This window comes from Stegostoma tigrinum, chromosome X (genome assembly GCF_030684315.1).
Source record: "Stegostoma tigrinum isolate sSteTig4 chromosome X, sSteTig4.hap1, whole genome shotgun sequence".
In the NCBI taxonomy this organism is placed as follows: Eukaryota; Metazoa; Chordata; class Chondrichthyes; order Orectolobiformes; family Stegostomatidae; genus Stegostoma; species Stegostoma tigrinum.
In genome coordinates, this window is record NC_081404.1 from 5,782,331 (window position 1) to 5,796,199 (window position 13,869).

General features: G+C 42.9%; 1 protein-coding gene across 2 annotated transcripts in view; it reads left to right on the forward strand.

The window, feature by feature from the left end:
* The first annotated feature begins 81 nt into the window (after positions 1-81).
* Positions 82-13,869, forward strand: part of LOC125448194 (cytoplasmic dynein 1 intermediate chain 2-like) — a 58,065-nt gene continuing 44,277 nt past the window's right edge. The window contains exons 1-3 of one of the 2 annotated variants that reach the window (XM_048523304.2): positions 82-236; positions 5,300-5,417; positions 9,132-9,249. In XM_048523304.2, coding sequence (XP_048379261.1) covers positions 5,310-5,417; positions 9,132-9,249 — 226 coding nt within the window. In that variant the 5' untranslated portion in view covers positions 82-236; positions 5,300-5,309. The remainder of the gene's footprint in view (positions 237-5,299; positions 5,418-9,131; positions 9,250-13,869) is intronic. The other variant, XM_048523305.2, reaches the window with a different exon arrangement.

Consider the following 13,869-nt stretch of genomic DNA (forward strand, 5'->3'; position numbering starts at 1 on the left):
ATCACATCCCTCCCTCCTCCCCTCTCCCAGCGAGTCCCTCCTCTCTCCATCACATCCCTCCCTCCTCCCCTCTCCCAGCGAGTCCCTCCTCTCTCCATCACATCCCTCCCTCCTCCCCTCTCCCAGCGAGTCCCTCCTCTCTCCATCACATCCTGCGTCTCTGCCGCCATTCGGTGACTTCAGTTTTCTCTTGTTTGGAAGCTGCCCCCGGCTCGCTCGGCTTGTTTTTTCTCGCGGTAAGGATCGCTGATGGAGTGAATGTCTTAGACGATGGCAGTGTCTGTTTTTCTGCGCGATGGAGAACTGTCGGCATTGCAGCTGTTCCCGGGGCGGGGTTGAGCTGGAGACTTGGTTGCGTTTTGGGCCTCAATCGCTGTTCAACCCCCATTTGCCTTGAGAAAGCAGTGAAAGCACTCTGACAGCGCCCACTCCCTCAGCACTGACCCTCTGACAGCGCCCACTCCCTCAGCACTGACCCTCCAACAGTGCCCACTCCCTCAGCACTGACCCTCCAACAGTGCCCACTCCCTCAGCACTGACCCTCCGACAGTGCCCACTCCCTCAGCACTGACCCTCCGACAGTGCCCACTCCCTCAGCACTGACCCTCCGACAGCGCCCACTCCCTCAGCACTGACCTTCTGACAGCGCCCACTCCCTCAGCACTGACCCTCCGACAGTGCCCACTCCCTCAGCACTGACCCTCCAACAGTGCGGCGCTCCCTCAGCACTGACCCTCCGACAGTGCCCACTCCCTCAGCACTGACCCTCCGACAGTGCCCACTCCCTCAGCACTGACCCTCCGACAGCGCCCACTCCCTCAGCACTGACCTTCTGACAGCGCCCACTCCCTCAGCACTGACCCTCCGACAGTGCCCACTCCCTCAGCACTGACCCTCCAACAGTGCGGCGCTCCCTCAGCACCGCACCATCCCCCTGATGGTGACGCACTCACTGTCAGCCTCTTGTTTCATCATTTGTGACGCAAGCTGTTCAGCTCCCCTGCTGCCAGTCAGAAAGTTGTTGTTAAAGTGATGGCCTTTGTTATTCCTAACTGGTCATTCCTGCACAGGGCAATCACCAGCGTGTTGTCAATGCTGTCGTCAGTGCAGAAGCCCCAGTGTTGTGCTTTTTATTCACGTTTACTCTCAGTGCTTACACGGCAGTGTGAACATGATTTTTTTTGAAGGTACAGAAGTGTTGTTTGTCAGTTCCTCAGTTCATTGTAAAACGGTCCTTTTCCCAATTCAGTCCACAATGCATCATCGTGTTAATAAAACAATGTGGTTTTGACACTTGGCAGTTTTCAAAATGGATTCTTCAGGTAACTGGCTACCTCCTTGTGGACCCAAACCAGATTCACTTTCAAAGAGGCATGTCAAAAACAATCTCGGAGGTATAGTAACAAAACATATTTGAAATTCATGAGTATTGCACAGATACAAATAAGATCGCTCAACTAGATGTATTTCTATCATGTGCAAAGCCCTGAATTTATAAACTAAGTGCCTTGGCTTCCTGATATCCTGGTAAACTGAAATAAAAGCCAAATACTGTGAATGCTGTAGAGAAGAAATGGAAACAAGTTGTTGGAGAAACTCAGCAAGCGTGGCAGTATCTGTCGAGAGAGAAACAGTTCACGTTTCAAGTCCAACATAATTTTTTGGAACTGGTTAAAAAAAGACTTAAGATTGTTCAGTGTGATTACCATTTAGCTTATTTGGAACATGATTCAGCATTTAATTTAAGGTCTCAGGATGCAGTCACCATGTTTGCTTGCCTGTCAAAATATGGAAATGACAGGACAAGCTGCAAAATTAAAATCAATATGAGCAAGATAGTCTCTTCAGAGACGGAGAAGAGTTGCATCTCTGGGGAAGACAGACAGACAGAGATGGGGTGAACATCTTAGAAAATGAGTTCCCTGATTGGGGCTGTTTATGGCTGACAGATAGAAACAAGTGTGTTAGAGATAAGGGACCTGCAGAAGCTGGAGAATCCGAGATAACAAACTGTGGAGCTGGATGAACACAGCAGGCCAAGTAGCATCTTAGGAGCACAAAAGCTAACGTTTCGGGCCTAGACCCTTCAGTGTGTCAGGGGTTGTGTACACTCTGAGAGCTGGCTCTGAGGGAGCTAGATCAGTGTCTGGGGCTTTCCATGTGTAAATAATGGGTGACTTTGTGATGGGACACAGGCCTCTCTGGAGTTCTTTCACTGGCGATGAGAACTTCACTCACAACGGTCATCTTTGAGTTGGGGTAAGTATTTCTGGCATCATGCCGTTATTTGGGAAGCTTAGCCTGTTCAATCCTGCTGTTTAAAACTGGGCTGAGTATGTGAAAAGAATGTGTTATATGTTCTGGGCACATGACATTGGGGCAGACGAAAAGCAACAATAGCTTTTTTGGTTATTAGGAGCCTAACTTTCCCTGAGGTACCAGATACTAAAACCTTTCAAGAGTTGGCGGATTTAATTCAGGAGCATTACGATTCCAAGCCTGCCCTAATTCTGGGATGCTGTTGGTTTAACTTGGCAGTTTGAGAACCAGGGGAGTCCATATTTGGATTTTTGACTAGGTTAGGACGACTGACAGAGACATGTGATTTTATTTTAACCCTTAATGAGATGCTGAGAGATGGTTTAGGTATATAGGATTAATTATATAACTATGCAAAAGCACCTACTGGATTTCAAACAGGCACTTAAACCGGCTTTATCATTGGAGAACGCAGCAAGTGGAGCATATGAGTTACAGGGTATTCCAATCAAAGTGGACACCCTCACCAGCCCACTTGAGCTTGGGGAACACCACTTGAGTGAAGGAAATAATCGTCTGTAGTGATAGTAACAAGGTCAGTCAAGTGGCCCTCCTGGAATGAGTTCCCTGATTGGGGGCTTTTGACCTGGTCCAATCAGGGAGCCCTGGCTGACAGATATAAACAGGAAGGTCAGAGATTCTGTTCACTCAAAGAGTTAGCTCTGAGGAAGCTGGATCAGTGTCGAGGACTCGCCCCGTGTAAATAAAGGGTGACTTGGTGATGGGATACTGACTTTGGAGTTATTTCAGAGAGGAGAAGACATCCAGAAGTAGGTTTGCTCTGATCACTTGAGAGGCTGAAAATGCCATGCCTACAGAATCACAGAAGCAGCAACCTTCTTCATCCCATACCCTTATGGGCATGGGATACCCATACTCCATTAAGTTAGCAGTGGTAGGTCTCATAGCTGCTGAGGCATATCTGCAATCTCCAAGCTTTTACTTCAAACGGTATGACGTCTCAACTTTAAAGGCCTGCATAAAAGTAGTGTTGGTCACTATTGCTTTAATCATTGTATGTAATTAGTGTGTGTCTGATCATTTCTTTCAAAACCTCTACAGCAATGCAAGAGTGTGAACAATAATCCTGTCTTGCCTTTCCTATACAAAAGGCTTGCTGCTGGGCTACATGAAATTGACTCACTCTCTCCAAGGGCATGAAATACACACTCAACCATGCACAAATACGTTGATCATGGGTCAACTTTGAGGAACCCCTTTGAAACACTTTGTGATGGCCCCAACCAGCTCTTGCAGCATACTTGAAAGCTTAAGTTTTGCAAAAATGGAAGCGAAAAGACTAGTTCATGAGGAACAACAAGTTGGCACAGGAATTTAAGACTGGGACAGATGTCCTGGCTAATATCCCTCAATCAGCATCACAAGAAACAGATTATCTGGTAGTCATTACATAACACATAGAAAGATTGCACAAACTGCAATTTGGCTATTATATTTACAAATTACTCCAGTGATTCCTCTTCAAAAGTATGTTGTAGGAACAGGAATAGGCCATTCAGCCCTTCAAGCCTGTTCTGGCAATCAATTAGACCATGGCTAACTCGATATACCTGCCTTTGGTCTATTTATTTCCCTTAATACCTTTGCTCAACAAAAAATTATCTACAATTTAAAATTAATGTCATTGCCTGCAAAGCACTTTGAGGACACCCTGAAGCCAGGAAAGGTGCTGTAGAAATGTGTGTTCTTTCTATTAGGTCAAAATGACTAAATCCTGCAGGCTGCCTAACCTTAGACCTCTTTGTGAGCTGATGCATTTTTGGAAAATCCAATTCAAGAGCGAACTATATGGTAAATGGAAAAACCCTGGGGAAAATTGATACACAGAGGGATTTGGGTGTTCAGGTCCATTGCCACCTTCAGGGTACAACGCAGGTGGATAGAGTGGTCAAGAAGGCATACGACATGCTTTCGTTCATCGGACGGGGTATTGAGTGCGAGAGTTGGCAGGTCATGTTACCGTTGTATAGGACTTTGGTTTGACCACATTTGGAGTACTGCGTACAGTTCTGGTCGCCACATTACCAAAAGGATGTGGACGCTTTGGAGAGGGTGCAAAGGAGGTTCACCAGGATGTTGCCTGGTATGGAGGGTGCTAGCTATGAAGAGAGGTTGAGTCGATTAGGATTATTTACGTTAGAAAGACAGAGGTTGCGGGGGGACCTGACTGAGGCCTACAAAATCATGAGAGGTATAGACAGGGTGGATAGCAAGAAGCCTTTTCTCAGAGAGGGGGACTCAATTACTAGGGGTCATGATTTCAAGGTGAGAGGGGAGAAGTTTAAGGGAGATATGCGTGGAAAGTTCTTCACGCAGAGGGCGGTGGGTGCCTGGAACATGTCGCCAGCGGAGATGGTAGAGGCGGGCACGATAGTGTCATTTAAGATGTATCTAGACAGATACATGAATGGGCAGGGAGCAGAGGGATATAGATCCTTGGAAAATAGGCAACAAGTTTAGACAGAGGATCTGGATCGGTGCAGGCTTGGACGGCTGAAGGGCCTGTTCCTGTGCTGTAATTTTCTTTGTTCTTTGTAGACAAGGGGGAGTTCATAATGAAACCTGGATAAGGCCTTTGTAGAGACCATGAAGTTGCAACCCTAATGCTGTGGGTGTTGAACGAATTTGACCCAGTGCCACCGAAACCGCAGCAGCTTGTGTAAGCATTTACTAGTTTCTCTCCTTCCCTTCTAACAAAGCAAGGGCGTAGTTTGATTCAACACCAGAGACTTGCTGGGCTCAGACATAGGTTTCTCATAACTTGATTGTATCTTTGTCTTCATCTGATGCGAAGACTAGAGTGTTGCTACACCAGGTTGATGCGTGTGGCTAGCCACACGGGTAAAAGCATACATTGTCATCATTGCTATTGGCTGCCAAGACCGCAAACCTCACCACATTTTGACGTAGAGCAGCTTTGATTTCTTTTTCCATCTCACGGAGACTATTTCTATTTCAGGTGCCCCACCATGGCTGACAAGAGTGAACTCAAAGCTGAGCTGGAGCGCAAAAAGCTACGGTTAGCGCAGATCAGAGAAGAGAAGAAGAGAAAAGAGGAGGAGAAGAAAAGAAAGGATGTGAGTCTGCACGTTGGCCAGTTTTGTGAAACCCAAAGCAGCGCTGTTTATGTTTGAGAATATCCTCAATAAGATTGGAGCAAGTAATATTGTGCCCAGGCCAGACACATGTTAGAGCTGCCCTCTATTGCCTTGATGTGTTTCCAGAGCACCTTTGCAGTGTGATAAAGAGATGCAATAATGATGAGTGTTTTTAATATATGTTAAAAACTGGAAACATCGGGTTGCCAATAATAGCATGGAATGATGGGTTCATAGAATGCTTTCAAGATAGGGTTTTTTTTAGTGCAGCACTTTCTGGAACCAGCCAGAAACTGGTTTGTATTACATTTGGTATTGTGTAATATGCTAGGATTAATTCCTGACCTCAGAGTAAAAGCAAATCTAGGCAGCAGTGACCACAATATGATTGAATTTTATATCAAGTTTGAAAGGGAGAAGACTGGGTCTCGGAATAGGATTTTTAAATTTAAGGACAACAATGTGGGCATAAACACTGAGCTCACTGAAGTGAGCTGGTAGACTAGACTAGCAGATCAATAGAGAAGCAGTAGCAGACCAAAGGCTATTTCAGAATGCTCGGCATAAATGTATTAAACACAGCACTAGTCACCCCTCTCTCTAATGAAAGAGTAGCTCTATGATCCTCTGGGACTCTGGCGAATTTGCCTCTGCCTAAACTCTCAACTTCTACAGTTTGGAAGAATAAGGCCAGCAAATACCAAACACTCAAATATACCTACAGACATCACTACTGCTGATGACACTAGTCATCAGTCGAACAGCTGTAGTCTCTGGTTCAAGCCTAACTGATCAAAGACTCCATGGATTTTTTTAAACTATATGTTCTTGATCTTTCTTTTTGTACTGTACACTTTCCCCATTTTTGAGGTGATGTTAACATTGACGTGTTTGAGTTTTATTTTTTTTCTCTCCAGGTTGGTGAGTAATAAAATTTCACTTTTCTTGCCTCATGATAACCTTACAATTTTCTTCCTGTTTGATTCTGGTCAAGTAGTGAGCGAGTTTTGATTGGAGTGTGATATGTCTGTACACTGGAAAGAATTGAAGATCTTTGCAGTCGAAAGAGGAGAATAAAAAGTGAGGAACCGATTTATCCCTCCTTTAGTTGTGCCACTATAATGGGCTCTGATTCTACAATGCAGGGGTGATCTCCCTTTCTTTTTGCACAGTCAACATCCGGTGGATTCAGTCTGCCTGTTGCAGTTCAGGTTTAATGTTGGTATGTAAAACTTGAGTGTAAGTAACTACCCTTAACGAGGGATAGTAGAAGTGTTTGTACTTCGTAGAGAGTGAGAACTGTTGAAATTGGTGGAAAACTCTTCCTTCATTCCTAAAATATGAATTGTAATGAGCTGCAAACCAATTGTTGTTGGACTATTAAAAGCTTTGACAATCATTTACATTTGACACGTGATGTGATTCCTTAAATTTGGGGGACAACATTGGTGTCGAGAGAACAGGAAAGACAAATAACATTGCCAAAGATTTTCAGAAGGATTCAAAACAATTACGCAACTGGGCAAACAAATGACAACAGTTTGCATTTAAATAGCATCTTTAACATAAGAAAGCATCTCCGTCCACCCCACAGGTGTATTATAAAACAAAATTAGACACCAAGCCTCACAATAAGATAGGGGGGGCAGAAGGTAAAAGTTTTGGTTAGAAATTGGCTTTAAGGAGCATCTGAAAGGCAGAGATGGAGAGGTGAAGAAAGGGAATCCCAGAGCTTGAGATACTGGTGGCTGGAGGCCCAACACTGCTGAAGATATGTTTAGGAGAGTGCAGAGATCGCAGCAGATTCTGGGATCAGAAGAGGTTTCAGCAGCAGAGAGATTTTCATTATAAAATGAAGGTGTTCCTTAACCAAAAACCAGTGAAGGTCAGCAAGCAAAAATGTTGATGGACGAATGAGATTTGATGCAATCTAAGACTGGTAAGGCGGCCATGGAGGATCACGGGTTTATAGAGCATAGAATGTGGAAAGCCATTCAAGGGTATGTACGATTTGTCGAGTGTATAGGTCACAACGGCATGGATGAGGCAGTGGAAAAGCTATGCAGTGTTAACAGAGGTAGAAATATGAGGCAGATGAAAATTCCAAACTTACATTGAATACTGACTGATGTATCCTATATAGGATAAGTAACTTGAGCATAAACTGAAAGAAACTGAGGGGATGTGTGGAATGAGCTACCTGAGGAAGTAGTGAATGTTGATGCAGTTACAATGTTTCTAAGACATTTGGATAGGTACATAAATAGGAAAGATTTGGAGGAGGCAGGTGGGACTGGTTTAGTTTGGGGTTATGTTTGGCATGGACTGGTTGCATTGTATTGTCTGTTTCCCTGCTGTATGACAGGGAAACTTGAGGACTAGCTTCGCGAGCTATTTGTAAGAATGTAAACTTGTATGTACAGTGACTTCATGTCAAATATGTGAATGAATTTCTTGGGAATGCAAGAAAAATATACTTAAGTTAAAATGAGTTTCATTAGCTTTGAATCTACGTTTTACAATTATGTCATGTGGCTGGTGGTAACTGGAAGAACGATGCTTATTTTTCATGGACATCATCCTGTCTGTGTTACACAGCGTAGGTGTGCCTCCATTACAATATATGAGAAATACTGAATAGGAATGAGTGTAGTTAATTTACTCTGCGCTTCAGCTACTACATCCGAAATCAATGAAGAAAATTAAGGCCAGTATTACAGGGATAGGGATCCTCTCATTGTAATTGAAGGCCTTATGAATGATGTTTTGTATTTGAGGGAGAAGTTGAAATCCTTTTATGGAAGTCTCATTCAGCAAAAGTGTGAATGTTGGCTTTATTCATCGGCATGAATGGAGAAATAGGATAACAGCTGAGAACTTGTTAACAGCCAATCAATCTCACATTGCTGATGATTAAGATTAATTCCCATTTCAGCCAAAAAAAGGCCAGTTTACAGTCATGTTTGATGTCATCTTGTATGACATTAGGACAAGTCTCAATTTGAATAACAGATTGCAAACGCTGCATGTGATGTCTGTGTCCAAGAGATGGATGAAGGTACAGGCTTTGTGACGTGCTTGCTTGCTTGTCCTGGAGACGCTTGCCTCTGTTCTCCACAAATGTCCCAATTGCTTAATGACAGAAACTTCCCCATTGGAATCTTCCAGACTTGTATAAAACAGTCTGAAAACCAAGCTGGATTCCACCATGCGGGTAAAAACAACCGCGGACAGACTCAACTGACAAAGTCTTTGTCATCAATGTTGAGTTAATTTCCTCCAATTTACTGTTTATATTTGTTTACCTTCAATGTGTGTTTATGTAAGTAATATTAAACTTTAATGTTAAAACATCAATCATGATACTATGCCATTTGGAGTTGTTTCTTTTGCAGTCTCTGACAAAAGATGTAAAATTATTTAATTTTCCAGCCTCCCAATTAGGGAGCTTGCTAACTGCACAGTGAGGAGTTTTCTCAGGAGATGGCTGTCTAAGATACAATTTATATTTTTTGTGTGTGTTTAATTTTGTGTTGTAAGTAATAAATAAACTGCATGTTTTTCATCAAGTAATTTCTATTTGGAAACATTTACATCTTTCCTGGCTTTGACTCCAGATGAAGTATAACACACAGTATGGATTTGTGAGATGTGTAAAAACCTTCAGCAGTGAATCTTTGAAACTGCTTTCAGGGTGACTTCAAGAAAGAGGCTACTTCTGCCTCACAAGATGAGCTGGATCTTGAGAGAAAGCGTAAAGAGACTGAGGCACTACTTCAGAGCATTGGGATAACTACGGAGCCCTCCATGGGTGAGTCTAAAATTGGATCCTAAAGTCCTCAGTATAACTGATAGATTGAAATAATATAGTGTCTTTACATGGTTACCAGCAGCAAAATTTGTTTGGTTTGGTTGACCAGAATAACATTTTGTTTTGTTCTGTTCAATTGTTATTCTTTCTGCCATGTTATTCCTCTTGGAAAATGGAAGAAATAACTTCTAAGTTTCTGTAGTGAAACAGAATTGACAGTTTTTAATAGGTTTCAGATCACATACACATCTGACAGATTTCCAGCACTGAGTGCTTGTTTTGTTTCAGGTTCGAATGCAGCATCTTTTCTGTTGTAGTTACATTGTGAAAATATTGAAATGGGGACCTCCAAACTTACTCTTTAATTATTCTAAAGTATGACAAAAATCTAAGGGGGGAAATATTGCAGTGTTTAGCAGTTTTGAAGCCAAATAAATGGTCAGGCCAAAATGAAATGTATACTGAGCTGCTCAAAGAAGCAGTGTAGAATGAGTGGAAGCTCTGACAGTCATTTTCCAGTCGTCTTTGGTTATGGGTATGATGCCAGAGGACTGTATCACTGTTTCATTGTTTAAAAAAGGGAAGATGAAATAGTCTTTGTCATTGCAGGACAGATGGTTTTACCTTGATTGTGAATAAATAATTGGAAAACATTCTTAGAAATTGTATAAATTATGCTTTGGTGAGGCACAAATGAATCTAAAACAGCATGGTCTTCTTCAAGAAAAGTTGTGTCTAACTAACTTGATTTTTTTTTGAGTTACAAGCAAGGTTGATGAAGACAATGCAGATTACATCTACTTGCAGTCGAGCCAGGCTTTTGACAAGGTCTCACTTGGCAGACTAGTCGTAAAAGTGAAGGTTTGAACAAACAGAATGCATGAGTGACCACCAGGTAGATGAGAGGAAGGCAGGTTTTGCAGAGTCCCCTGTGGCCATCCCTCTTCCTAACAGAGATACTATTTTGGATACTGTTTGGGGAGATGACTGCGCATGGGGAAAGCAGTGGCAGCCAACTTCATGGCATCATGGGTGGGTTAGCTACACAAGAAAGGAGGAATAGAAATGGCAGGGCTACAGTGGTACAGGATACAAATTTAAGGAGAGGAGACAGGCTTTTTGTGTGGCTGTAAAAAAGGCTCCGAGATGGTGTGCTGCCTCTCTGATGCCAGGGTCAGGCTGTCACTGAATGGCTGCAGAGCATCCTCAAGTGGGAGGGCAAACAGACAGAGAACTGGTAAATATTGGCACTGATGACATAGGTAGGAAAAGGGATGAGCTCTTGAAAACAGGATTTAGGGAGCTGGGAAGTAGATTAAAAAGCAGGGCCCAAAAGGTAGTAATCTCTGAATTACTTCCTGTGCCCTGTTCTAGTAAGTACAGGAATAGGAGATCAGTCCAGGTGAATGTGTGGATGGAGAAATGGTGCAGGAGGGAGGGCTTCAGGTTTCTGGGATATCGGGACCATTTTTAGAGAAGGGGTGTGATAGGACTAGTATAAAGTGGCCAGGTTGCATCTGAACCAAAATAGGACCAGCATCCTTGCAGAGACCTTTTCTCATGCTTTTCACTAGGCTGGGAAGTGAGATCCTGAGAGAAGGTTCAAAAGATGAAGTTGCAAAGCTAGCATTAGAAGAAACAGCGAGTCAGGAAGGCAAAGGAAATTTAAACCAGATCAGGCACAAGGGAGTTTGGCGAGGTTGGATGGTTGATTTTAATGAAAACACCTGATGAACAAGGTGGACTTTTGTGACTTCATGGCTGTTTCCAATGGGGTTCTGCATGGCTCTATACTGGATCCTTTGTTAATTTTACACATCAGTAATTGTGACATGAATGTTGAAAACATGAGTTAAGAAATTTACAAATGCTCTGAAAATTGGCAAAGCGGTTTCCTATGTCTTATGGTCGCTAATTTGGAAGAACACTGTAGATGGCAGGAAGATATCAATAAACTGAGGACGTGGGCACAGGATGTTGCCAGCTGTGGAGGATTTTAATTCTGAGAACGATTGGATTATTTTCTGATTTGAAATAACTGGAATAAGGATTAGAGTGGAGATTAATGTGAAAAGATGATGACTCATGCTTTTTGAAGGTTTTGTTACTCAGTGATAATGACCTTTCCTTGCGACCGGAAGGTCTCCCCTGTCCCGAGATGTGTGCGTGTATAACATATCAAACAGTGTTGGTTAAAAGTAGGTCCAACATTAGGATCTGAGGGCTAAATCATGAGGGCAGTTATGCTGCATCAAATGAGCTAATTTGGTTAAATTAACTCTGACTGGAATTAGAACATAGAACAGTACAGAGCAAGAACAAGCCCTTTGGCCCACCATGATTACAATGACCATGATTCCATTCTAAACTAACCCTATGGTTCCTATCCTTCTGTTCCCTGCCTCATAAACCGTTGCTATCGTATTTGCTTCTACCACCTCCCCTGAAAGTGCATTCCAGGCACTTATCTCCCTTGTGTGAAGTTACTTTGCACATCCTCTTTAAACATTTCCCCTCTCACCTTTAAACCTATGCTCCCTATTAATTATAATTTCCAACCCCAGGAAGAATATGCTGACTATCCACACTACCCATGCCTGTCATACTTTTCTCCACTTCTCTCAGGTCGCCCTTCAGCCTTCAACTCTCTCGTGAATACAATCCCAGTTTGTCCAACCTCATAGCTAATACACTCCAATTAGGCAACATAATAAAATGTGAAGTTGGATGAACACAACAGGCCCAGCAGCATCTCAGGAGCACAAAAGCTGACGTTTCGGGCCTAGACCCTTCATTATCACCAATTAGGCAACATCCTGATAAACCTCTTTTGTTCCCTCTCCAAAATCTCCACATCCTTCCTACTGTATAGCAACCAGAACTGCACTCAATATTCCAAATATGGCTAATGTTTTATTAAGATACCACATGATTTGTAAACTTTAATACTGAGTGCCCTGACTGATGAAGGCAAGCATGCCTTTAGTATCTGATCTACTGATGCTGCTGCTTTTCAAGGAGCTATGGACTTGCACCCCAAAATCTTTCTGTATGTTAGTGCTCCTCAGAGTCCTGCCATTTATTGTATAGTTTGCTCTTGTACTTGCCCTCCCAAAATTCATCACCTCACACTGTTCTGGATGAAACTCTATTTGCCCAACTTTCTAACTGATCTTTATTGTGCTGTATCCTTTGACAACCTTCTTCACTATCTACAACTCCACCAACTTAAGAGGTCCTAGCACTGATCCTTGCCAAATACCATTGTTTGTAGACTTTTAGTCAAAAAAAACACACCTCCACAACTGCCCTCTGTCTTCTATGATCAAGCCAATTTTGTATGCAACTTACCAACTCACTGTGGATCCTATGTGACTTAATCTTATGGACCGACTTACCATAAGGGACCTTGTCAAATGATTTAGTAAAGTCCATGTAAACAACATTCACAACCCTACTCTCAATCACTTGCATCACTTCCTCAGAAAACACACTTGTGAGACAAGACCTCCCCCAAATAAAGCCATGCTGTTTATCATTAATAACTCCATTCTTTTCCAAATGCAAATAAATCCTGTCCCTAAGAATCATCTCCAACAATTTCTCTACCACAGATGTAATGCTCACTAGTCTAATTTCCTGGATTAACCCTGTTGCCCTTCAACAAAGGAACTGCATTGGCTACTCTTCTGACTTCTGGGACCTTCCCTGTGGATAAAGATACAAAGATCTCTGTTAAGACCCCAGCAATCTCTTCCCTTGCCCTCCCTCTGGATCCTAGGATAGATCCCATTAGGCCCAGGGACTTACCTACCTTAATGTTTTTCAAGACACAGGGCACCTTCTCAATGTCAACATGACCTGAATGTCTCATCCGAGAGAGTGCTGTAGAAAAGTATTCCATCTTCTTCCGTCATCTCAATTTAAAGATATGACTAAGGTTTGGAAAAATGCCAGAAGGTATACAATGGATCGATGAATAACTGATATCCTCTGGCATCCATTGTGTATGAAGCCAAGTCACCTTCATATTGGGACCACATTAAGTACCAAATAGGTACGGTGTCTGAAAGAGCAGGTCGGAAGTTTGGAATCCTACAGTAACTCCCAAAGCCTGTCCATCATTTACAGTTCACTAGTCAGGACTTTGATGAAATACTTCCCATTCGCCTGGACAGGTGCAGCTGGAACAACATGTGCAATAGGAAAGATGTGGAGGCTTTGGAGAGGGTGCAAAGGAGGTTTACGATGGCACCTCTGTTAGGAAGAGGGATGGCCACAGGGGACTCTGCATGACCTGCCTTCCTCTCATCTACCTGGTGGTCACTCATGCACTCTCTGTTTGTTCAAACCTTAACTTTTACGACTAGTCTGCCAAGTGAGACCTTGTCAAAAGCCTGGCTCGACTGCAAGTAGATGTAATCTGCATTGTCTTCATCAACCTTGCTTGTTACTCAAAAAAAAATCAAGTTAGTTAGACACAACTTTTCTTGAAGAAGACCATGCTGTTTTAGATTCATTTGTGCCTCACCAAATTCAGCCCTTTGAGCCTACTCCACCATTCAATGAGATCATGAGGTAACCCCTTCATGCTAGGAATCAGCCTAGTCAACCTTCCCG